General features: G+C 53.4%; 1 protein-coding gene across 1 annotated transcript in view; it reads right to left on the bottom strand.

The window, feature by feature from the left end:
* Positions 1-25,441, bottom strand: part of uggt2 (UDP-glucose glycoprotein glucosyltransferase 2) — a gene marked incomplete at its 3' end in the record, with an annotated part of 260,476 nt that overhangs the window by 78,420 nt on the left and 156,615 nt on the right. Inside the window, exon 22 of the mRNA XM_084314328.1 lies at positions 2,784-2,915. Within this exon, the coding sequence (XP_084170454.1) occupies positions 2,784-2,915 (132 nt within the window). The remainder of the gene's footprint in view (positions 1-2,783; positions 2,916-25,441) is intronic.

Genomic DNA, 25,441 nt, shown 5'->3' with positions numbered 1-25,441 from the left:
GAGTCTAGAGAGCGAGAGAGAGCGAGAGAGAGAAATACTGTCATTACGCGCGCTGCGCGAGTCTAGAGAGCGAGCGAGAAATACTGTCATTACGCGCTGCGCGAGTCTAGAGAGCGAGAGCGAGAGAGAGAAATACTGTCATTACGCGCTGCGCGAGTCTAGAGAGCGAGAGAGAGAAATACTGTCATTACGCGCTGCGCGAGTCTAGAGAACGAGAGCGAGAGAGAGAAATATTGTCATTACGCGCTGCGCGAGTCTAGAGAGCGAGATAGAGAAATACTGTCATTACGCGCTGCGCGAGTCTAGAGAGCGAGAGAAAGAGCGAGAAATACTGTCATTACGCGCGCTGCGCGAGTCTAGAGAGCGAGAGAGAGAGAAATACTGTCATTATGCGCGCTGCGCGAGTCTAGAGAGCGAGAGAGAGCGAGAGAGATAAATACTGTCATTACGCGCTGCGTGAGTCTAGAGAGCAAGAGAGAGCGAGAAATACTGTCATTACGCGCTGCGCGAGTCTAGAGAGCGAGAGAGAGAGAAATACTGTCATTACGCGCGCTGCTCAAGTCTAGAGAGCGAGAGAGAGAGAAATACTGTCATTACGTGCTGCGCAAGTCTAGAGAGCGAGAGAGAGAGAGAAATACTGTCATTACGCGCACTGCACGAGTCTAGAGAGCGAGAGAGAGAGCGAGAGAGAGAAATACTGTCATTACGCGCTGCGCGAGTCTAGAGAGCGAGAGAGAGAGCGAGAGAGAGAAATACTGTCATTACGTGCTGCGCGAGTCTAGAGAGCGAGAGAGAGAGAAATACTGTCATTACGCGCTGCGCGAGTCTAGAGAGCGAGAGCGAGAGAGAAATACTGTCATTACGCGCGCTGCGCGAGTCTAGAGAGCGAGAGAGAGAGCGAGAAATACTGTCATTACGCGCTGCGCGAGTCTAGAGAGCGAGAGAAAGAGCGAGAAATACTGTCATTACGCGCTGCGCGAGTCTAGAGAGAGAGAGAGAGAGCGAGAGAGAGAAATACTGTCATTACGCGCGATGCGCGAGTCTAGAGAGCGAGAGAGAGAGAGAAATACTGTCATTATGCGTGATGCGCGAGTCTAGAGAGCGAGAGAGAGAGAGAAATACTGTCATTACGCATGATGCGCGAGTCTAGAGAGCGAGAGAGAGAGAGAAATACTGTCATTACGCGCTGCGCGAGTCTAGAGAGCGAGAGAGAGAGAAATACTGTCATTACGCGCTGCGCGAGTCTAGAGAGCGAGAGAGAGAGAAATACTGTCATTACGTGCGCTGCGCGAGTCTAGAGAGCGAGAGAGAGAGAAATACTGTCATTATGCGCTGCGCGAGTCTAGAGAGCGAGAGAGAGAGCGAGAGAGAGAAATACTGTCATTACGCGCTGCACGAGTCTAGAGAGCGAGAGAGAGAGAAATACTGTCATTACGCGCTGCGTGAGTCTAGAGAGCGAGAGAGAGAGCGAGAGAGAGAAATACTGTCATTACGAGCGCTGCGCGAGTCTAGAGAGCGAGAGAGAGAGCGAGAAATACTGTCATTACGCGCTGCGCGAGTCTAGAGAGCGAGAGAGAGATAAATACTGTCATTACGCGCTGCGCGAGTCTAGAGAGCGAGAGAGAGCGAGAAATACTGTCATTACGTGCACTGCGCGAGTCTAGAGAGCGAGAGAGAGAGAGAGAAATACTGTCATTACGCGGAACTGTCTCTCTCTCTCTCATTCAGATTTAATTGCCTTTAATTGCAGCGGCTTAACGACTCTGCGACAAACTGAAAATGTGAAGCACTCAAACAAACTCAGAGGCAGCAGGAGACGGAGCGAGTGGTGGTCACTGTCGCTGTCCTCACATCCTGTCCTGCTGTCCTCACATCCTGTTACTGTGTCCTCACATCCTGTTCCTCTGTCCTCACATCCTGTTCCTCTGTCCTCGCATCCTGTCCTGCTGTCCTCACATCCTGTCCTGCTGTCCTCACATCCTGTTACTGTGTCCTCACATCCTGTTCCTCTGTCCTCACATCCTGTTCCTCTGTCCTCACATCCTGTCCTGCTGTCCTCACATCCTGTTCCTCTGTCCTCACATCCTGTTCCTCTGTCCTCACATCCTGTTCCTCTGTCATCACATCCTGTTCCTCTGTCATCACATCCTGTTCCTCTGTCATCACATCCTGTTCCTCTGTCCTCACATCCTGTTCCTCTGTCCTCACATCCTGTTCCTCTGTCCTCACATCCTGTTCCTCTGTCCTCACATCCTGTCCTGCTGTCCTCACATCCTGTTCCTCTGTCCTCACATCCTGTTCCTCTGTCCTCACATCCTGTTACTGTCCTCACATCCTGTTACTGTCCTCACATCCTGTTCTTCTGTCCTCACATCCTGTTCCTCTGTCCTCACATCCTGTTCCTCTGTCCTCACATCCTGTTCCTCTGTCCTCACATCCTGTTCCTCTGTCCTCACATCCTGTTCCTCTGTCCTCACATCCTGTTTCTCTGTCATCACATCCTGTTCCTGAGAGGACAGACAGAGGCAGGCAGGCAGAGAGACAGACAGACAGAGAGAGAGACAGGCAGACAGACAGCAGACAGAGAGACAGACTGACAGGACAGACAGGCAGACAGACAGAGAGACAGGCATACAGACAGGCAGACAGACAAGAGAGACAGACAGACAGACAGACAGACAGGCAGACAGACAAGAGAGACAGACAGACAGGCAGACAGAGAGACAGGCAGACAGACAGGCAGACAGACAGACAGACAGACAGACAGACAGACAGACACCCACCCTGCCGTTGCAGACCACGGCCCGCTGGCCCGGCAGTAGCTTCAGGACGTCCCGACAGAACATCTGCTGGCTGCGCAGGAAGTCCACCTCCAGCGTGTTGTGCTTCTTCTCAAAGGCGTCCTCGTCCATCCCCTGGTGGAGGCGGAGCCACAACACACCTCTGTTAACCCTTTATCCCCTGGTGGAGGCGGAGCCACAACACACCTCTGTTAACCCTTTATCCCCTGGTGGAGGCGGAGCCACAACACACCTCTGTTAACCCTTTATCCCCTGGTGGAGGCGGAGCCACAACACACCTCTGTTAACCCTTTATCCCCTGGTGGAGGCGGAGCCACAACACACCTCTGTTAACCCTTTATCCCCTGGTGGAGGCGGAGCCACAACACACCTCTGTTAACCCTTTATCCCCTGGTGGAGGCGGAGCCACAACACACCTCTGTTAACCCTTTATCCCCTGGTGGAGGCGGAGCCACAACACACCTCTGTTAACCCTTTATCCCCTGGTGGAGGCGGAGCCACAACACACCTCTGTTAACCCTTTATCCCCTGGTGGAGGCGGAGCCACAACACACCTCTGTTAACCCTTTATCCCCTGGTGGAGGCGGAGCCACAACACACCTCTGTTAACCCTTTATCCCCTGGTGGAGGCGGAGCCACAACACACCTCTGTTAACCCTTTATCCCCTGGTGGAGGCGGAGCCACAACACACCTCTGTTAACCCTTTATCCCCTGGTGGAGGCGGAGCCACAACACACCTCTGTTAACCCTTTATCCCCTGGTGGAGGCGGAGCCACAACACACCTCTGTTAACCCTTTATCCCCTGGTGGGGGCGGAGCCACAACACACCTCTGTTAACCCTTTATCCCCTGGTGGAGGCGGAGCCACAACACACCTCTGTTAACCCTTTATCCCCTGGTGGAGGCGGAGCCACAACACACCTCTGTTAACCCTTTATCCCCTGGTGGAGGCGGAGCCACAACACACCTCTGTTAACCCTTTATCCCCTGGTGGAGGCGGAGCCAGAACACACCTCTGTTAACCCTTTATCCCCTGGTGGAGGCGGAGCCAGAACACACCTCTGTTAACCCTGTCACTGGTGGAGCCAGAACACACCTCTGTTAACCCTGTCACTGCTGGAGCCAGAACACACCTCTGTTAACCCTTTCACTGGTGGAGCCACAACACACCTCTGTTAACCCTTTCACTGGTGGAGCCAGAACACACCTCTGTTAACCCTTTCACTGGTGGAGCCAGAACAAACCTCTGTTAACTGACAGAGCACACCTCTGTTAACCGACTACAGCTCGGCATTCAATACCATAGTCCCCTCCATACTCATAGCCAAGCTCAGGGACCTGGGCTTGAACTATGACCTCTGCCAGTGGGTCTTGGACTTCCTGACGGGCAGACCCCAGGTGGTGAGAGCAGGCAACTGCACCTCCTCATCCATCACCCTCAACATAGGGGCCCCCCAGGGCTGTGTTCTGAGTCCCCTCCTCTACTCCCTGTACACACACGACTGTGTGGCTCAGCGGAGTAGCAATACAATCATCAAATTTGCTGACGACACAGTGGTGGTGGGCCTGATCTCTGCCAACGACGAGAGGGCCTACCTGGAAGAGGTCAAGGTCCTGGCGGGATGGTGCCAGGAAAACAGCCTCTCCCTGAATGTCAGCAAAACAAAGGAGATGATTGTGGACTTCAGGAGGTCGGGGGTCAAGGACTACAGCCCCCTCAGCATCGACGGGGCACCGGTTGAGAGAGTCAACAGCTTTAAGTACCTCGGAGCCTACATATCCGAGGACTTGACATGGACCACACACATTGACAGTGTTGTGAAGAAGGCACGACAACGCCTCTACTTCCTCAGGCGCCTAAGGAAGTTCCAAGTCAGTCAGAAGATCCTTAAGAACTTCTACTCATGTACAATAGAGAGCATCCTGACTGGCAACATCACCTCCTGGTTTGGGAATAGCACTGCACAAGACCGAAGCAGACTACAAAGAGTGACACGTTCAGCCGAACGCACAATTGGAGGGGGGCTCCCCACCCTCCAGAACATTTACAACAAGCGTTGCAGGGGCAAGGCTAAGAGAATCATTAAAGACTCCAGTCACCCGAACAACTGCCTCTTTGAACTGCTGCGGTCAGGCAAGCGATACCGGAGTCTCAAGGCGAGCACAGAAAGACTCAGAAGAAGCTTCTATCCCGAGGCCATCAGGCTGCTAAACGAACAATGAACACTACACAACAACAACCATCAAACGCACATAGCACACACATCCACACGCACACTCACTTTAACCAAACACACTGTAGCACCCACTCCACACACTTTATAGCACACACTCACTTTAAACAAACACACTGTAGCACCCACTCCCCACACTTTATATTTATTGATGAAGGATTGCACTACAACTCGTACACCTTACTGTAAATTGTACCTAAATTGTACCTCATCCCATTTCTGCTTTGCACTATATAGTACTGTACATTAGTACACTGCATAGCATTGTATATTATATGGTAACTCAGTTACGTCTATTCTGCATCGAACATTGTACATATGTCTATACTGAACACTGTGACCTCATTTTCTACTTCTAAATTACATGCTATACTATGTTATTTGATACTATCTTGTCTAGCACAGTCTCTGGAGCGTAACAGTAAGAAGCATTTTGTATGAAAGTATTCTGTACTTCTGTATGACAACTATTAAAGAAACTTGAAACTTGAACTTGAAACTTTCACTGGTGGAGCCAGAACACACCTCTGTTAACCCTTTCACTGGTGGAGCCAGAACACACCTCTGTTAACCCTGTCATTGCTGGAGCCAGAACACACCTCTGTTAACCCTTTCACTGGTGGAGCCAGAACACACCTCTGTTAACCCTTTCACTGGTGGAGCCAGAACACACCTCTGTTAACCCTTTCACTGGTGGAGCCAGAACAAACCTCTGTTAACCCTTTCACTGGTGGAGCAGCAACAAACCTCTGTTAACCCTTTCACTGGTGGAGCCAGAACAAACCTCTGTTAACCCTTTCACTGGTGGAGCCAGAACACACCTCTGTTAACCCTTTCACTGGTGGAGCCACAACAGACCTCTGTTAACCCTTTCACTGGTGGAGCCAGAACAAACCTCTGTTAACCCTTTCACTGGTGGAGCCACAACAGACCTCTGTTAACCCTTTCACTGGTGGAGCCAGAACAAACCTCTGTTAACCCTTTCACTGGTGGAGCAGGAACAAACCTCTGTTAACCCTTTCACTGGTGGAGCCAGAACAAACCTCTGTTAACCCTTTCACTGGTGGAGCAGGAACAAACCTCTGTTAACCCTTTCACTGGTGGAGCCACAACAGACCTCTGTTAACCCTTTCACTGGTGGAGCAGGAACAAACCTCTGTTAACCCTTTCACTGGTGGAGCCACAACAGACCTCTGTTAACCCTTTCACTGGTGGAGCCAGAACACACCTCTGTTAACCCTTTCACTGGTGGAGCCAGAACACACCTCTGTTAACCCTTTCACTGGTGGAGCCAGAACACACCTCTGTTAACCCTTTCACAGGTGGAGCCAGAACACACCTCTGTTAACCCTTTCACTGGTGGAGCCAGAACAAACCTCTGTTAACCCTTTCACTGGTGGAGCCACAACAGACCTCTGTTAACCCTTTCACTGGTGGAGCCAGAACAAACCTCTGTTAACCCTTTCACTGCTGGAGCCAGAACACACCTCTGTTAACCCTTTCACTGGTGGAGCCACAACAGACCTCTGTTAACCCTTTCACTGGTGGAGCCAGAACACACCTCTGTTAACCCTTTCACTGGTGGAGCCAGAACACACCTCTGTTAACCCTTTCACTGGTGGAGCCAGAACACACCTCTGTTAACCCTTTCACTGCTGGAGCCACAACAGACCTCTGTTAACCCTTTCACTGCTGGAGCAGGAACAAACCTCTGTTAACCCTTTCACTGGTGGAGCCAGAACAAACCTCTGTTAACCCTTTCACTGGTGGAGCAGGAACAAACCTCTGTTAACCCTTTCACTGGTGGAGCCAGAACACACCTCTGTTAACCCTTTCACTGGTGGAGCAGGAACAAACCTCTGTTAACCCTTTCACTGGTGGAGCCAGAACACACCTCTGTTAACCCTTTCACTGCTGGAGCAGGAACAAACCTCTGTTAACCCTTTCACTGGTGGAGCCAGAACAAACCTCTGTTAACCCTTTCACTGGTGGAGCAGGAACAAACCTCTGTTAACCCTTTCACTGGTGGAGCCAGAACAAACCTCTGTTAACCCTTTCACTGGTGGAGCCAGAACAAACCTCTGTTAACCCTTTCACTGCTGGAGCAGGAACAAACCTCTGTTAACCCTTTCACTGGTGGAGCCAGAACAAACCTCTGTTAACCCTTTCACTGGTGGAGCAGGAACAAACCTCTGTTAACCCTTTCACTGGTGGAGCCAGAACAAACCTCTGTTAACCCTTTCACTGGTGGAGCCAGAACAAACCTCTGTTAACCCTTTCACTGGTGGAGCCACAACAGACCTCTGTTAACCCTTTCACTGGTGGAGCCACAACAGACCTCTGTTAACCCTTTCACTGGTGGAGCCAGAACACACCTCTGTTAACCCTTTCACTGGTGGAGCCAGAACACACCTCTGTTAACCCTTTCACTGGTGGAGCCAGAACACACCTATGTTAACCCTTTCACTGGTGGAGCCAGAACACACCTCTGTTAACCCTTTCACTGGTGGAGCCAGAACACACCTCTGTTAACCCTTTCACTGGTGGAGCCAGAACACACCTATGTTAACCCTTTCACTGGTGGAGCCAGAACACACCTCTGTTAACCCTTTCACTGGTGGAGCCAGAACACACCTCTGTTAACCCTTTCACTGGTGGAGCCAGAACACACCTCTGTTAACCCTGTCACTGCTGGAGCCAGAACAAACCTCTGTTAACCCTGTCACTGCTGGAGCCAGAACACACCTCTGTTAACCCTGTCACTGCTGCACTACAGACGGTTAACCCTTTCACTGCTGCACTACAGACGGTTAACCCTTTCACTGCCACACTACAGACTGTTAACCCTTTCACTGCCGCACTACAGACTGTTAACCCTTTCACTGCCACACTACAGACTGTTAACCCTTTCACTGCCGCACTACAGACAGTTAACCCTTTCACTGCCACACTACAGACTGTTAACCCTTTCACTGCGACAATACAGATGGTTAACCCTTTCACTGCCACACTACAGACTGTTAACCCTTTCACTGCCGCACTACAGACTGTTAACCCTTTCACTGCTGCACTACAGACGGTTAACCCTTTCACTGCCACACTACAGACTGTTAACCCTTTCACTGCCACACTACAGACTGTTATATTTCGTATCTGGCTTATCGCGTCCCGCTCTTAAGCCTATTGAGATACCCCTTATCTCCTGTACCTACTGTACTCCACCACGAAAACAACTTGTACACCCACACCTGACCGGGTCCCGCCTCTATGGAGGCGTAGCCTATAAGACCATGGCCATGGTCACTAACACACCCTTCCTCTATTTTCGTTCCATCATATTGGATGCAGTGCACCTTATGTAACTAGTAGTATGAAAAATCATACTACTGAAGGTCAGTCGGTAGCTGTTGTGGGGTTTTTGCTGAGTCCTATTTACCTTTTTACGGGTAAATGGGTTGACAACAGGGTAGGCCGTGGCTAGGTAGCCTAGCCAGGTACGTTACCTTTGTGTTCCGGCGGGGTCTGTTGAACGGTGTCCCCATCTGGGAGCCGATGCGTGAGCTCGGCGGTGTAGCAGTAGAGCTATACTACTGCAGGATGGGACTTAACGGCGGGTTAGGGCTCAGCTGGCTAGTTCCTATCCACATTGGCGTCGGGTAGTGGGGCTATGGGTCCAGCCGACATTGTAAACATGTTGCGTGTTTGTGCGCAGGCGGTTGTTGATCTGGGTTCCACATCGCCTCACGCTAGGCTGTAGTAGTGTAGTGGGCTACTGTTTTGTTTTGTCACTCTGCTATGAGAAGGTCTGTCTATGCTACAGCTTTCTCTCCTCTCAACCATTCATGCTGACGGTCAATCGGTGTCTATTGGGGGAGTATGCGGGGGGGGCTTTGTTTACCTTTTTTGGTAAATGGGCTAAGCTAGGGCTGGTGTGCTGTTGTGAATATTTTTAATGAAGGCGGGACTAGTTCGCTCTGGTCCGCCTCCCCTTAACGTTGTGTATATGGGTTTGCTCATTCTACAGTATTTTGTGGTTTAGTTCTTTTATTCATTTAACCCTTTCATGGTGCACACCACAGTGGAGGTTGCTGTTTGCAACCACCAATGGTGCTCCGTGTTAACATCAGTCCTTTGCTTTTGACATATTGAAACAGTGCCCCGCCTGGCCGACGCCATGGGTGGGTCGGCCTGGCGAGTGGCTGGTGGGCTGCTAAAGCCTGTACCGCCACGGTATGGAATTGGCAGCGATTAGAACTGTGTTCGAATTGCTGTTTTTTCTATAAAAAAAATGGTGTCTGGTGGCGGGGCCTTGAGGGCCAGCCGACGTCGACACATCGCGCGAGGTTGTAGACGTTATTAGCTTTGACCTAGCCGCAAGCTATAACCGCTCAGAGTTCCCCTCTCCGCAGGGGATTTTGGTCTTCTGCTGGAGCGCGGGCGGTATTGTCCTAGGCCCCACACCGCCTCACACCGCGCAGCCAGAAGAAGAGAGAGCACGGCCTCGTCAGCGGCGATGACGAGGCCCTCGACAGGTGGGCTCTGATTGTTTCCTTTGGCTGCGGGCCGCGTGCCTTCGTTGAAGCGCGGGCGGCCCCACTTTTCGCTTCTCATGGGGACAGGGGCTGACACCCAGTTGATGGCTGAGCCTGGGTCTGTCCGTGAGAATGTTGTGCTGTCAAGCGGCTCCCACACCATAAGCTGTGTTGGTTGAGCCTGGTGTTACGTCTGTCAACTATAAGTGTTGTCAGCAGGGGGGCTCGAAACCTTTTGAGGCACACAGTGCGGGCTTCCCCGGCCTCGCCTTCGCCAGGCCAGGTATCATGTTGGTGCCTCCCACTCCTGAAAGATTGGCAGTGGTCTCGCAGGCACGCGTGATTTGGGTGGTAGTAATATCACTGCAGGGCTGCGGTGTGTAGGAACCCATGGGGTCCTTACACCTTGCATGTCCGGCTGCAGAACAACTCCTCAGCATGTTCTGGAGGGGTGTTCAGTGGGGGGGCTTTTTTCACCTAGAAAGCCCTCCGTATCAAACCGGCCCTTTCTGTCGGGGTCCCCCCTTGGGTGCGATTGCCTCATGGGTGGTGTCAGGGTCAGATGTCCCGACACGGAACTCTCTGCTCGCACGGTTCCAGGGTTGGCTACGCACAGCGGGTGGGACCGGGCCAACTATCTACAGTTCCTGGCGGACCTGCGCCACATGGCGGCGGGTGCGTTGGGAGTGTCATCACATATGACTACGGCAGTACCATATGTCGAGGTGGATGGAGAGAACGCTGAGGCGGGGACTTGTGTTTACACAACCCCACCCGTTTTCGGGTTTGGTACAGACCCTATTGTCAGGGTCTCCAGCAGTGACAGCTCTGGTCAACGAGATCCAATCTCTGTGGACGAAGCAAGCCATCATCGTGGCGTTCTCCTCCCGGTGTTCTCTGGTGCCTGAGAAATCGGGAGGGGGGGGGTGTCAGACCCAGGCTGGACCTGTCCCATGGGAAGTTTCAGCATTTTTTGGATCGTCTCCTACCTGTTGAACACTGTCAGGTGGGGGTCTGGTTCACCTCCATAGACCTGTAGGATGCGTATGCGCATCTCCGATCTTCCATCCTAGGGCTTACCTACGCTTCCTTTGCAGGGTTAGCGTATGAGTACCAGAGGCTGCCGTTCGGTTTTCTCTGGCTCCCCGCATCTTCACCAAGTGCGTGGAGGCCGCACTGGGGCCTCTGCGTCGTCAGGGGTTACGGAGTGTATTCTGCCCTGACGACGTTCTGGTCCTTCTCGGTCAAGGTGGATCGTCAGGTCTCGTACCAGGCAGGTCCCTACCAGCCTGGGGTTTGCTGTAGACTGGAAGTAGAGTACTCCTCTTCCCAGTCAATGGTTGGAGGGCTATGGGCATCCCTCTCAGAGCGTGTTGTTAACACGCTCGGGAGGTTCCGTCCTAGGACGGTTACGACGCTGTCTCACGTCACGTTTTTCACCGACGCCTCCCTCGCTGGTGACGCGTCGGGCCAACGCAGTAGGGGGCAGCTGGCAAACCATGCTGCCCGGTCTGCACTACGTTCAATGTGTTGGTATTGAAAGCGGTCCTTCTGGTCCTCAAACGGTGTTGATCAGGACGGACAATGCGACGTCAGTGTCGTATATCGACAGACAGGGAGGAGTACGCTCCGCCCGTCTGCACCAGGCGGCGGGTAGCTGGCTATGGGCGTCCTCCATCTGCGCGGCCTGAGGGCTCCCCACATCCCCGGCAGGGAGAATGTGGGTACAGTTGTACTGTCGCGGGGCGGTCCTCATCCTGACGGGTGGGGATTACGTCCGGACATAGCCAGGCAGGTCTGGGACCGATGCCGTGCCGCCTGGGATTCTTCCCCATACATCTGTTAGGTCAGTTGTTGGGACGGGTACGTTGAGGGGCGCAGGTTCTTGATCCTGATGGTGTTACCATCCAGAATGCGCATGCTCCCTCCACTGTCGCGCTTTACGCGGGCAGATGGCGTATGTTCCAAGTGTGGTGTAAGGCGGGGGGCCAGGACCCAGTCTCCTGCCCCCTGGATGCTGTCCTTAGTTACCTCCAGTCTCTCCTTGATAGACTGTCGGCTTCGACGGTGAGGGTATATGCAGCAGCTATATCCTCCTATCATGAGGGATTTGAGGGGATGTCTTGTTCAGCCACCCTCTTGTGAAGCGTTTCCTGCTTGGCGCTTGACACGTTAAGCCAGTGCAACGCTCCTTGGCTCCGACTTGGGATCTTCAATTGGTCCTCGGTCGGTTGTCCTTGGCCCCGTTTGAGCCGCTCGAGCAGGCGTCGTTGGAACAGCTGTCGTTCAAGACCGCGTTCTTGCTGGCCGTCACCTCCACTCAACGCGTGGGTGTTCTTTGTGCTCTCTCGGTACGTCCAGAGTGCCTGTCTTTCGTCCGATTGCGGTGCCACTCTGCGGCCTAATCCTGCCTTCGTGCCTGTAAATATCCGGAGTTCTTCCGCTCCAGGGATATTGTGGTTCAGGCGTTTCATCCGCCTCCTTCACCTGTCATGTCCGGTCCGTGCTTTGGGAATTACCTCAGCCGTACTCAGGACCTCGGGGTCACTGTTCAGCTTTTTGTCTGTCATGGTGGTTCTCATGCCGGTAAGGCACTATCGAACAACGCCTGTCCCATTGGTTGTGCGAGGGCATTGCCCTCTGCTACACGTTGGCTGGGCAGGATCCCCCTGGGGGCGTCAGGGCGCACTCCAATCGTGGGGTGGCTGCCTCTGCCGCTCTCCTGGGTGGGTCTTCGGTGGAGGATCATGGTCCTCCCCGGGCCCCTTTGTAAGGTTTTACCTCAGGGACATGACCGGGGGTTCTGTCTCCCAGGCGGTTCTGGGGTCTGTGGCCTTTCCTGCTTCCCGTCCTTTGGTAGGGTAGCAGGCGTGTGTGGGTATGGGCCACAGTGTGTTAGGTCACACGTGGTTCCGCCTGTGCTGTGTGTTCAAGGGGTTCTAGTTCCCTCTTGCTCGCACTCAGGTGGAGTTGACTGCGCCCCCCCTTCATTAGGAAGGATGGGGCGACAGTGCTCCCCGAACCCCTTGATGTGGGCTTACGGGTCCTCAGGGGGTACATCTGTCGGGTCTCGCGTCCGCTCTAACCCATATCTCAATAGGCTTAAGAGCGTGACGCGATAAGCCAGATACGAAATATAAAGATAGGTTATGTATATAACCTAGTTATATGAGTACTGGCTGAGCGTCCCGCTCTTAAGCGGCCCTGAGTTCCCTTTTGAGGGATCTTTTACTGGAACGGGATTTTGGCGAGGAAGGGTGTGGCCATGGTCTTATAGGCTACGCCTCCATAGAGGCGGGACCCGGTCAGGTGTGGGTGTACAAGTTGTTTTCGTGGTGGAGTACAGTAGGTACTCAGCCAGTACTCATATAACTAGGTTATATACATAACCTATCGTTAACCCTTTCACTGCTGCACTAAAGACGGTTAACCCTTTCACTGCCACACTACATACTGTTAACCCTTTCACTACCACACTACAGACGGTTAACCATTTCACTGCCACACTACAGATGGTTAACCCTTTCACTGCCACACTACAGACTGTTAACCCTTTTACTGCGACAATACAGATGGTTAACCCTTTCACTGCCACACTACAGACTGTTAACCCTTTTACTGCCGCACTACACCCTTTCACTGCCGCACTACAGACAGTTAACCCTTTCACTGCCGCACTACACCCTTTCACTGCCGCACTACAGACAGTTAACCCTTTCACTGCCACACTACACCCTTTCACTGACACACTACAGACGGTTAACCCTTTCACTAGCACGCTACAGAAGGTTAACCTTTCACTATCACACTACAGAAGGTTAACCCTTTCACTATCACACTACATAAGGTTAACCTTTCACTACCACACTACAGAAGGTTAACCCTTTCACTACCACACTACAGAATGTTAACCCTGTCACTACCACACTACAGAAGGTTAACCCTTTCACTACCACACTACAGAAGGTTAACCTTTCACTACCACACTACAAACGGTTAACCTTTCACTACCACACTACAGAAGGTTAACCTTTCACTACCACACTACAGAAGGTTAACCTTTCACTACCACACTACAGAAGGTTAACCTTTCACTACCACACTACAGAAGGTTAACCCGTTCACTACCACATTACAGAAGGTTAACCCTTTCACTAACACACTACATAAGGTTAACCCTTTCACTACCACACTACAGAAGGTTAACCTTTCACTACCACACTACAGAAGGTTAACCTTTCACTACCACACTACAAACGGTTAACCTTTCACTACCACACTACAGAAGGTTAACCTTTCACTACCACACTACAGAAGGTTAACCTTTCACTACCACACTACAGAAGGTTAACCTTTCACTACCACACTACAGAAGGTTAACCCGTTCACTACCACATTACAGAAGGTTAACCCTTTCACTAACACACTACATAAGGTTAACCCTTTCACTACCACACTACAGAAGGTTAACCTTTCACTACCACACTACAGAAGGTTAACCTTTCACTACCACACTACAGAAGGTTAACCTTTCACTACCACACTACAGACGGTTAACCTTTCACTACCACACTACAGAAGGTTAACCCTTTCACTGCCACACTACAGAAGGTTAACCCTTTCACTGCCACACGACAGCAGGTTAAACCCTTTCACTACCACACTACAGACGGTTAACCCTTTACTACCACACTACAGAAGGTTAACCTTTCACTACCACACTACAGACGGTTAACCTTTCACTACCACACTACAGACGGTTAACCCTTTACTATCACACTACAGACCGTCTGTAGTGTGATAGTAAAGGGTTAACATTCTGTCGTGTGGTAGTGAAAGGGTTAAGACACGTCTGAAGATGGCGTGATATATGATCTAATAGTAATCTAATAGGATAGCTCAAGGACACCTGCTCCCGTTCCCAGGCTGTCCAGGATCTGAGCAAATTATGACAAAGTATGATGCATGTGGTGTGTGTGTGTGGTGTGTGTGTGTGTGTGTGTGTGTGTGTGTGTGTGTGTGTGTGTGTGTGTGTGTCTGTGTGTGTGTCTGTGTGTGTGTGTCTGTGTGTGTGTGTGTGTGTGTGTGTGTGTGTGTGTGTGTGTGTGTGTGTGTGTGTGTGTGTGTGTGTGTGTGTGTCTGAAAAAAATCACTGGAGTTGTTGGTTGAAATCATTAAAGCCCTGCACCGGAGCGATCGCTGTGGCTTTCAAAACATAAATATTTCAGTCGGGAGGGAGAGGACCGCGCTGCCAGACAGCCACGGGCAAGCGAAATTAGAGCAGATTAAATCAATTTGTAATATTCATCTAACAAACTTTTAATTAAACATCGGCCATTCTGTCTATAAAAACATCGGGCGCGGGGGGGGTTGTTGTGGAGTCATGTTATTAGTTTCTCAAACATTCTCTCTCCTGGGGAGAACAGGTAAAATACCAATAACGTCAATGCAACTCAGTCAGCAAGTCTGTCTGACAGCCAATAATAAACTCATATCCCTGGACTCCTGGGTCGCCCCCCCTTCCCCCCCCCCCCCCACTCCCCGCAGGAGCCGCCCTGGCTATCTGTCCCGCGCTATCCAGTCCAATCTCTGCCCCCCCCCACCCCCACACGCTTCCAGTCCAATCTCTGCCCCCCCCACCCCCACACGCTTCCAGTCCAATATCTGCCCCCCCCCCACCCCAACACGCTTCCAGTCCAATCTCTGCCCCCCCCCACCCCAACACGCTTCCAGTCCAATCTCTGCCCCCCCCACACGCTTCCAGTCCAATCTCTGCCCCCCCACACGCTTCCAGTCCAATCTCTGCCCCCCCCCACCCCAACACGCTTCCAGTCCAATCTCTGCCCCCCCCACACGCTTCCAGTCCAATCTCTGTTCCCCCCCCACATGCTTCCAGTCCAATCTCTGCCCCCCCCACATGCTTCCAGTCCAATCTCTGCCCCCCCCCACATGCTTCCAGTCCAATCTCTGCCCCCCCCCACATGCTTCCAGTCCAATCTCTGCCCCCCCCCCACTTGCTTTCAGTCCAATCTCTGCCCCCCCCCACATGCTTCCAGTCCAATCTCTGCCCCCCCCAACATGCTTCCAGTCCAATCTTTGCCCCCCCCCCCCCACATGCTTCCAGTCCAATCTCTGCCCCCCCCCCACATGCTTCCAGTCCAATCTTTGCCCCCCCCCACATGCTTCCAGTCCAATCTCTGCCCCCCCCCCACATGCTTCCAGTCCAATCTTTGCCCCCCCCCACGCGCTTCCAGTCCAATCTCTGCCCCCCCCCACACGCTTCCAGTCCAATCTCTGCCCCCCCCCCACACGCTTCCAGTCCAATCTCTGCCCCCCCCCACACGCTTCCAGTTCAATCTCTGCCCCCCCCACATGCTTCCAGTCCAATCTCTGCCCCCCCCCACATGCTTCCAGTCCAATCTTTGCCCCCCCCCACGCGCTTCCAGTCCAATCTCTGCCCCCCCCCCACGCGCTTCTCTCTGCCCCCCCCCCACACGCTTCTCTCTGCCCCCCACCCCCACGCGCTTCCAGTCCAATCTCTGCCCCCCACCCGCTTCTCTCTGCCCCCCCCCACGCGCTTCTCTCTGCCACCCCCCCACCCGCTTCTCTCTGCCACCCCCCCACCCGCTTCTCTCTGCCCCCCCCACGCGCTTCTCTCTGCCCACCCCCACGCGCTTCTCTCTGCCCCCCGCCACGCGCTTCTCTCTGCCCCCCCACGCGCTTCTCTCTGCCCCCCCCCCACCCGCTTCTCTCTGCCCCCCCCCCCCACGCGCTTCTCTCTGCCCCCCCCACGCGCTTCTCTCTGCCCCCCCCCACGCGCTTCTCTCTGCCCCCCCCACGCGCTTCTCTCTGCCCCCCCCACGCGCTTCTCTCTGCCCCCCCCCCACGCGCTTCTCTCTGCCCCCCCCACGCGCTTCTCTCTGCCCCCCCCACGCGCTTCTCTCTGCCCCCCCCACGCGCTTCTCTCTGCCCCCCCCCCACGCGCTTCTCTCTGCCCCCCCCACGCGCTTCTCTCTGCCCCCCCACGCGCTTCTCTCTGCCCCCCCATGCGCTTCTCTCTGCCCCCCCCACGCGCTTCTCTCTGCCCCCCCCCCATGCGCTTCTCTCTGTGGAGCGTCAGAGAGTCTCTCTGTGGAGCGTTGTTGTGGAGTCATGTTATTAGTTTCTCAAACATTCTCTCTCCTGGGGAGAACAGGTGAAATACCAATAACGTCAATGCAACTCAGTCAGCAAGTCTGTCTGACAGCCAATAATAAACTCATATCCCTGGACTCCTGGGTCGCCCCCCCTTCCCCCCCCCCCCCCCACTCCCCGCATGAGCCGCCCTGGCTATCTGTCCCGCGCTATCCAGTCCAATCTCTGCCCCCCCCCACCCCCACACGCTTCCAGTCCAATCTCTGCCCCCCCCACCCCCACACGCTTCCAGTCCAATATCTGCCCCCCCCACCCCAACACGCTTCCAGTCCAATCTCTGCCCCCCCCCCACCCCAACACGCTTCCAGTCCAATCTCTGCCCCCCCCACACGCTTCCAGTCCAATCTCTGCCCCCCCACACGCTTCCAGTCCAATCTCTGCTCCCCCCCACCCCAACACGCTTCCAGTCCAATCTCTGCCCCCCCCACACGCTTCCAGTCCAATCTCTGTTCCCCCCCCACATGCTTCCAGTCCAATCTCTGCCCCCCCCCACATGCTTCCAGTCCAATCTCTGCCCCCCCCCACATGCTTCCAGTCCAATCTCTGCCCCCCCCCACATGCTTCCAGTCCAATCTCTGCCCCCCCCACGCGCTTCTCTCTGCCCCCCCCCACGCGCTTCTCTCTGCCCCCCCCACGCGCTTCTCTCTGCCCCCCCACGCGCTTCTCTCTGCCCCCCCCACGCGCTTCTCTCTGCCCCCCCCCCACACGCGCTTCTCTCTGCCACCCCCCCATGCGCTTCTCTCTGCCCCCCCCACGCGCTTGTCTCTGCCACACCCCCACGCGCTTCTCTCTGCCCCCCCCCCATGCGCTTCTCTCTGTGGAGCGTCAGAGTCTAAATAAGTTAGGCAGGCCCCCACTCTGCATGTTAGGCCCCCACTCTGCATGTTAGACAGGCCCCCACTCTGCATGTTAGGCAGGCCCCCACTCTGCATCGGCCATTCTGTCTATAAAAACATCGGGCGCGGGGGGGGTTGTTGTGGAGTCATGTTATTAGTTTCTCAAACATTCTCTCTCCTGGGGAGAACAGGTGAAATACCAATAACGTCAATGCAACTCAGTCAGCAAGTCTGTCTGACAGCCAATAATAAACTCATATCCCTGGACTCCTGGGTCGCCCCCCCTTCCCCCCCCCCCCCACTCCCCGCAGGAGCCGCCCTGGCTATCTGTCCCGCGCTATCCAGTCCAATCTCTGCCCCCCCCCACCCCCACATGCTTCCAGTCCAATCTCTGCCCCCCCCACCCCCACACGCTTCCAGTCCAATATCTGCCCCCCCCCACCCCAACACGCTTCCAGTCCAATCTCTGCCCCCCCCCACCCCAACACGCTTCCAGTCCAATCTCTGCCCCCCCCACACGCTTCCAGTCCAATCTCTGCCCCCCCACACGCTTCCAGTCCAATCTCTGCCCCCCCCCACCCCAACACGCTTCCAGTCCAATCTCTGCCCCCCCCACACGCTTCCAGTCCAATCTCTGTTCCCCCCCCACATGCTTCCAGTCCAATCTCTGCCCCCCCCACATGCTTCCAGTCCAATCTCTGCCCCCCCCACATGCTTCCAGTCCAATCTCTGCCCCCCCCCACATGCTTCCAGTCCAATCTCTGCCCCCCCCACGCGCTTCTCTCTGCCCCCCCCCCACGCGCTTCTCTCTGCCCCCCCCACGCGCTTCTCTCTGCCCCCCCACGTGCTTCTCTCTGCCCCCCCACGCGCTTCTCTCTGCCCCCCCCCCACGCGCTTCTCTCTGCCCCCCCCCCCACACGCGCTTCTCTCTGCCACCCCCCCATGCGCTTCTCTCTGCCCCCCCCACGCGCTTGTCTCTGCCACACCCCCACGCGCTTCTCTCTGCCCCCCCCCCCATGCGCTTCTCTCTGTGGAGCGTCAGACAGAGTCTAAATAAATTCTGCTAGGCATTCAGGAGAGGAATAAGAAGAGGTGCTCGTCAATCATCATTTTCCCGGAGGTGTTTAAATAAAGACAGCTGTTGCAGACTCTAGTCTTTATGCATGTTAGGCAGGCCCCCACTCTGCATGTTAGACAGGCCCCCACTCTGCATGTTAGGCAGGCCCCCACTCTGCATGTTAGGCCCCCACTCTGCATGTTAGACAGGCCCCCACTCTGCATGTTAGGCAGGCCCCCACTCTGCATGTTAGGCAGGCCCCCACTCTGCATGTTAGGCAGGCCCCCACTCTGCATGTTAGACAGGCTCCCACTCTGCATGTTAGGCAGGCCCCCACTCTGCATGTTAGGCCCCCACTCTGCATGTTAGACAGGCCCCCACTCTGCATGTTAGGCAGGCCCCCACTCTGCATCGGCCATTCTGTCTATAAAAACATCGGGCGCGGGGGGGGTTGTTGTGGAGTCATGTTATTAGTTTCTCAAACATTCTCTCTCCTGGGGAGAACAGGTGAAATACCAATAACGTCAATGCAACTCAGTCAGCAAGTCTGTCTGACAGCCAATAATAAACTCATATCCCTGGACTCCTGGGTCGCCCCCCCTTCCCCCCCCCCCCCCCCACTCCCCGCAGGAGCCGCCCTGGCTATCTGTCCCGCGCTATCCAGTCCAATCTCTGCCCCCCCCCACCCCCACACGCTTCCAGTCCAATCTCTGCCCCCCCCACCCCCACACGCTTCCAGTCCAATATCTGCCCCCCCCCCACCCCAACACGCTTCCAGTCCAATCTCTGCCCCCCCCCACCCCAACACGCTTCCAGTCCAATCTCTGCCCCCCCCCACACGCTTCCAGTCCAATCTCTGCCCCCCCACACGCTTCCAGTCCAATCTCTGCCCCCCCCCCACCCCAACACGCTTCCAGTCCAATCTCTGCCCCCCCACACGCTTCCAGTCCAATCTCTGTTCCCCCCCCACATGCTTCCAGTCCAATCTCTGCCCCCCCCACATGCTTCCAGTCCAATCTCTGCCCCCCCCACATGCTTCCAGTCCAATCTCTGCCCCCCCCCACATGCTTCCAGTCCAATCTCTGCCCCCCCCACTTGCTTTCAGTCCAATCTCTGCCCCCCCCCACATGCTTCCAGTCCAATCTCTGCCCCCCCAACATGCTTCCAGTCCAATCTTTGCCCCCCCCCCCCCCCCACATGCTTCCAGTCCAATCTCTGCCCCCCCCCCACATGCTTCCAGTCCAATCTCTGCCCCCCCCCACATGCTTCCAGTCCAATCTTTGCCCCCCCCCACGCGCTTCCAGTCCAATCTCTGCCCCCCCCCACACGCTTCCAGTCCAATCTCTGCCCCCCCCCACACGCTTCCAGTCCAATCTCTGCCCCCCCCCCACACGCTTCCAGTTCAATCTCTGCCCCCCCCACATGCTTCCAGTCCAATCTCTGCCCCCCCCACGCGCTTCTCTCTGCCCCCCCCCACGCGCTTCTCTCTGCCCCCCCCACGCGCTTCTCTCTGCCCCCCCCCCACGCGCTTCTCTCTGCCCCCCCCACGCGCTTCTCTCTGCCCCCATGTTAGGCAGGCCCCCACTCTGCATGTTAGGCAGGCCCCCACTCTGCATGTTAGACAGGCTCCCACTCTGCATGTTAGGCAGGCCCCCACTCTGCATGTTAGGCCCCCACTCTGCATGTTAGACAGGCCCCCACTCTGCATGTTAGGCAGGCCCCCACTCTGCATGTTAGGCAGGCCCCACTCTGCATGTTAGGCAGGCCCCCACTCTGCATGTTAGACAGGCCCCCACTCTGCATGTTAGACAGGCCCCCACTCTGCATGTTAGGCAGGCCCCCACTCTGCATGTTAGGCAGGCCCCCACTCTGCATGTTAGACAGGCCCCCACTCTGCATGTTAGACAGGCCCCCACTCTGCATGTTAGACAGGCCCCCACTCTGCATGTTAGACAGGCCCCCACTCTGCATGTTAGACAGGCCCCCACTCTGCATGTTAGGCAGGCCCCCACTCTGCATGTTAGACAGGCCCCCACTCTGCATGTTAGACAGGCCCCCACTCTGCATGTTAGGCCCCCACTCTGCATATTAGACAGGCCCCCACTCTGCATGTTAGACAGGCCCCCACTCTACAGGTTAGACAGGCCCCCACTCTGCATGTTAGACAGGCCCCCACTCTGCATGTTAGGCCCCCACTCTGCAGGTTAGACAGGCCCCCACTCTGCATGTTAGGCAGGCCCCCACTCTGCATGTTAGGCCCCCACTCTGCATGTTAGGCAGGCCCCCACTCTGCATGTTAGGCCCCCACTCTGCAGGTTAGGCAGGCCCCCACTCTGCATGTTAGGCAGGCCCCCACTCTGCATGTTAGGCAGGCCCCCACTCTGCATGTTAGGCAGGCCCCCACTCTGCATGTTAGGTCCCCACTCTGCATGTTAGGCAGGCCCCCACTCTACATGTTAGACAGGCCCCCACTCTGCATGTTAGACAGGCCCCCACTCTGCATGTTAGACAGGCCCCCACTCTGCATGTTAGACAGGCCCCCACTCTGCATGTTAGACAGGCCCCCACTCTGCAGGTGTTCAAATCACACCTCAAGACACATCTATTTGCTCTGGCTTTGGGTTTTTAAACAGTTTTTGAGAGACCTGCCTTTTTGATGTGACATGTTGTATATGTTTTTATTGTGTGCTTTTAATTTTTTTGTATGTTTTTATGTTTTTATCTTATGTTGTGGGACTTGTACAGCACTTTGGTCAACTTTGTTGTTGTTAAATAATGCTTTATAAATAAAGTGGATTGGATGAGTAATGCGAGGTAGAAAAGGCGTATTCTTCCATTTGAGTAAAATATCATGTGCATATATAGCCACAATTCATAATCAAATAAATTACAGATTGAGCCGGTTAACCCATTTCACTGCCACACGACAGAAGGTTAGCCCTTTACTATCACGCAGAGCTAATGATGCTAATGATGGAGCATCGCCGTCGGTTATGTGCGATAGTAAAGGGTTAACCGGCTGTGGTGTGGCAGTGAAAGGGTTCAAAATGAACGCACACATGAAGGGGGATGGAGGGATGGAGGGACGGAGGGATGGAGGCAGGGGAGGAAACAAACTTTTTAGCTTACCAGCCAACTGGCGAGTAGCAGATTTTTTTTACCATCCAATTATTTTTTTACCAACCAAAAAAAATCGCCAATTGTGATAATTACTTCTTTGTATGTCTTCGTCTAAATAGATTTTCAATCATAGTAATAATCACACCGTGTCTCTACTCTTTAAAATATTTATTAGCATAAAACATTAATAACAGTGTCTCTACTCTTCACAATATTAGCATAAAACATATTAACATGAAAGAGGGATCTATTCTGGACTGGGTTGGGCTGAACTGGGCAGTGAAAGATGCTGGGTTGGACTGGGTTGGGCAATGAAAGAAAAAAACCAAAGTATGTTGTGAAGTGTATAGATAGATGTGAAATGTATAGATGTAGCAGTACTGTCTATCTGTATGTCGTGTATGTCATATGTTATGATGAATTGAAAATGGGGGACCCTGATGTAAACAAGACGAAAGTCTTTCTCTGGTCTGCATCCCCTTAACAATTGTGTGTATTGAGCCGTACTGTATTGTACCCATTCTGCAATCTGTTAATAAAGTTTTCAATCAATCAATCAAGTTAACTTTGAACCTCGGTTGTCAAGCCGCGTCAATGTTGTGTATGCATCTGGGTGGTCACTGTGCCTTTAAGACAGCACAGTGGGCTGGACGACAGGGCTGGGGAAACGACATGGTTGTTTTGGTAGCAAGTACAGTAGGAGGAGATAGTTTCACTTCTTCTTGTAAAGAGTTCATAAGGTCAATAGAATAGAATAGAATGATCTTTAGGCTGCGAAATCAATTGAGATTTGTTTGGAGAGGAAAATTGAGTTTGGTCGTAGCAAGATGACTAAGAAGAAGAAGAAGTCTTTAGTGGAGACGGAGGCAGAGTCATTTAGAAGTTTGATTGATGGCTCGAAGGGGAGTGAGAAGTATTGGGAGGCGCACAGGTCAGTTTTTGAGACGTGTAGTTTCGATGGTTGGCCCCAGCCCTTGGAAGATTATCCGGGGTTTTGGATGGATGAAGATGGGAACAAGTTTAGTGAGGATTTGGTACACAAATGGAGTCGCAAGGAGTGGGAATTGCTCGCGGATAGATTGTTCATGGATAAATATCGCGAGGAGGAGAGGAACAACGGTGATGGGGGTGAGAATAGCAAGGGCAAGGATTCGGGTGGTGACGGTATGGAGTGTAGTGGGGAGGATAGTGGGGGAGAAGGGTGGGCAAAGGTGGAGAAGAAGAGTGAGGGGAAGGGGAGTAAGAGGAAGAAAGAGAGGGGAGATAGCTTGAGTGGGTCAGAGGATGAGGGTAGAGGAAAGGGTTTTGTAGGGTTGAATGTAGTGGTGCGTTTTGAGGGAGGAAATGGAGTTGGGGATATAGAGCCGAATCAGTTGTCGAAACTCATTAAAGCGCAGTTAGGTGAGGTTAGGTACGGGAAGGTGTTGGGGGATGTGAACTTGTTTATAGCGTGTGTAAGTGTAGTGCAGGTAGAGAGGGCAAGGGAAATGAAGAGCATTGGAAAAGTGAAGGTCAGTGAAGTAGGGATAGTAGGGGAGAAAAGGGATAGTGGGTGCAAGGGGGTGATTGGGGGAATTCCAATTAAGGTTGGTATGGATCAGCTGTTAGGGGATTTGAGGAGTGACGAACGCAATGGGAAAGTTAAGAGTGTAGAGAGGATGAAGAGAGGGGCAGAGAAGGAGGAGACAGGGACCATAGTTATTCAGTTTGAGGGTGAGGTTAGTCCGAGAGTGGTATTTTTAGGGTATTTGGCATATAGGGTTAGGGAGTTTGTGCCAAATCCGTTGAGGTGTTATAGGTGCCAGGAGTTTGGTCATGTAGCTAAGTGGTGTAGGAAGGGACAGAGATGTGGTAGGTGTAGTGGGGAGCATAAGTATGGGGAGTGTGAACTGGGAGTGGAGCCGAAGTGTTGTAGTTGTGGTGGGAAGCATAGTGTAGCGTATTGGGGTTGTGAGGCGATGAAGCGAGAGGTAGTGGTCCAGCAGGTGCGAAGGGAAGGTAGAATTTCATATGCGGAGGCAGCTGGGAAGGTAGGACAGGGACAGCAAGACAAGGGACAGGGGTTTAGGGAAGGGCAGTTGGCAGTAAGGATAGTGCAGGAGGATCAGGGAAGGCAAGATAGGGGGCAGGGTTTTAAGATAGGGCATCCGGTGGTAGAGGAAGTTCAGGCGAAGAAAGAGAGGGTGTTTAGGGAGAAGTTAGGTATGGTGGCCTTTGTGGCAGGAATAGTGAATACGACAGCGACGATTAGTAGTAGGACAGAGAGGACTAGGTTGATAGTTTTAGCAGCAGTGGGACACTTGGGTATGGAGGGGTTGACAGTGGAGGATGTTTTGACAGAGTTAAACAGGGTGGCTGGTCAAGTAGCGTTAGAAAAGGGGGGAATTAGTGAGCGAGTAGGTCAGAGTCAGCCCACAGGAGGCAAGGGGGGACTTATAGATTAGGGTTGGATAGGGTGGTGATGTTAGGGATGGGTTTGTTGTTTTGTGTGTTATGGGGTTGAATGGAGTGTACAGTAGGTGGCGGTATGCAGCTTTTGTGGTCGCAATCTGCCACTATACCCAGTGAAGAAGAAGGTTATTGTGGAATGGGGTGTGAAGTAGCATAGATATATATCTATGTGCAGTAGGTGGCGGTGTGCGGCTTTTGTAGTCGCGACCCGCCATAATTTTGTTTTTACAGTGATCTCACTGTCATGTGGAGGGCGGCAATACGCCTAGATGCGTAGTCCGCCGGAAACTTAAACGAAGAAGAAGAAGAAGACGACAGGGCTGTGAAATACAGTCAGTGTTGTGGTATCGTCAGTTCGGTTGGTGTGTTGTTGTGCACTGGTTGAGCATGCAATAAAACATATAACCTCACGTCGTAGTCCGGTGCGTTTTTGGAAACATTATAGTCATAACAGATACACCTAACTAACATGGGGCTGGCTGCTTTGAGCACACACACACACACAGGGCTAACGTTAGCTAGCAAGCAGCTATATAGCTAAAACGCTAACTAGAAGCTAACTACTGTATATAGTTCCAAAAGACTAACATACACCTCTGTGATTTAAATGTGTCCTTGCCTTAGACTCGAGGGTTGGATGCAGTTCCCCGTTGGTCAGTCTGTCTGTTTTCCATCTTCTGCTGTGTTTAACGTTATCTGTTTGCGAGTGCTTCCTTGACTGATGGCTAGTACCGCAGGACTTTTATTCAACATTATATATGTCTGCGGGTTGGCCAGTACTGCGGGAACTTTTATTAAACATTATATGTCCGCGGGTCTTGTGCAGTGCTCTCGTGGCACTGTCAACTAAAGCGAGCACTCAGAAGACGCGCACCGTTTGCCAGTGACCGTGATTGCAGAATGTTTTTTTTTGTTTTGTTTACTAGTAGGCAGACTGCCTGTTGCTTAATAACAGCGGAACAGTGAATGCTTCCGCATTCGTCACCGCACACCACTACGGTAATGCACCTTTCATTTTCCTTCGCCCAGGTGCGTGCACCGGCGGCGTGCTCGCGAGGTGCCCGCGCATGCGCATGAGATCCCGCCTTGGTTCGACACATATAACACATTATTGGTTCAATTTGGTTACATATTAACACGCTTTGGCGCTTTGGTTCAATTTGGTTAATCACCATACACGTGATGGACGCAGCAGGCGATCACTCCTATTGTTAT

This window comes from Notolepis coatsorum (assembly GCF_963971535.1).
Source record: "Notolepis coatsorum genome assembly, chromosome: 5".
NCBI lineage: Eukaryota > Metazoa > Chordata > Actinopteri > Aulopiformes > Paralepididae > Notolepis > Notolepis coatsorum.
The sequence above is the reverse complement of the archived record's forward strand: the minus strand, read 5'-3'. Positions and strand labels throughout refer to the sequence as shown.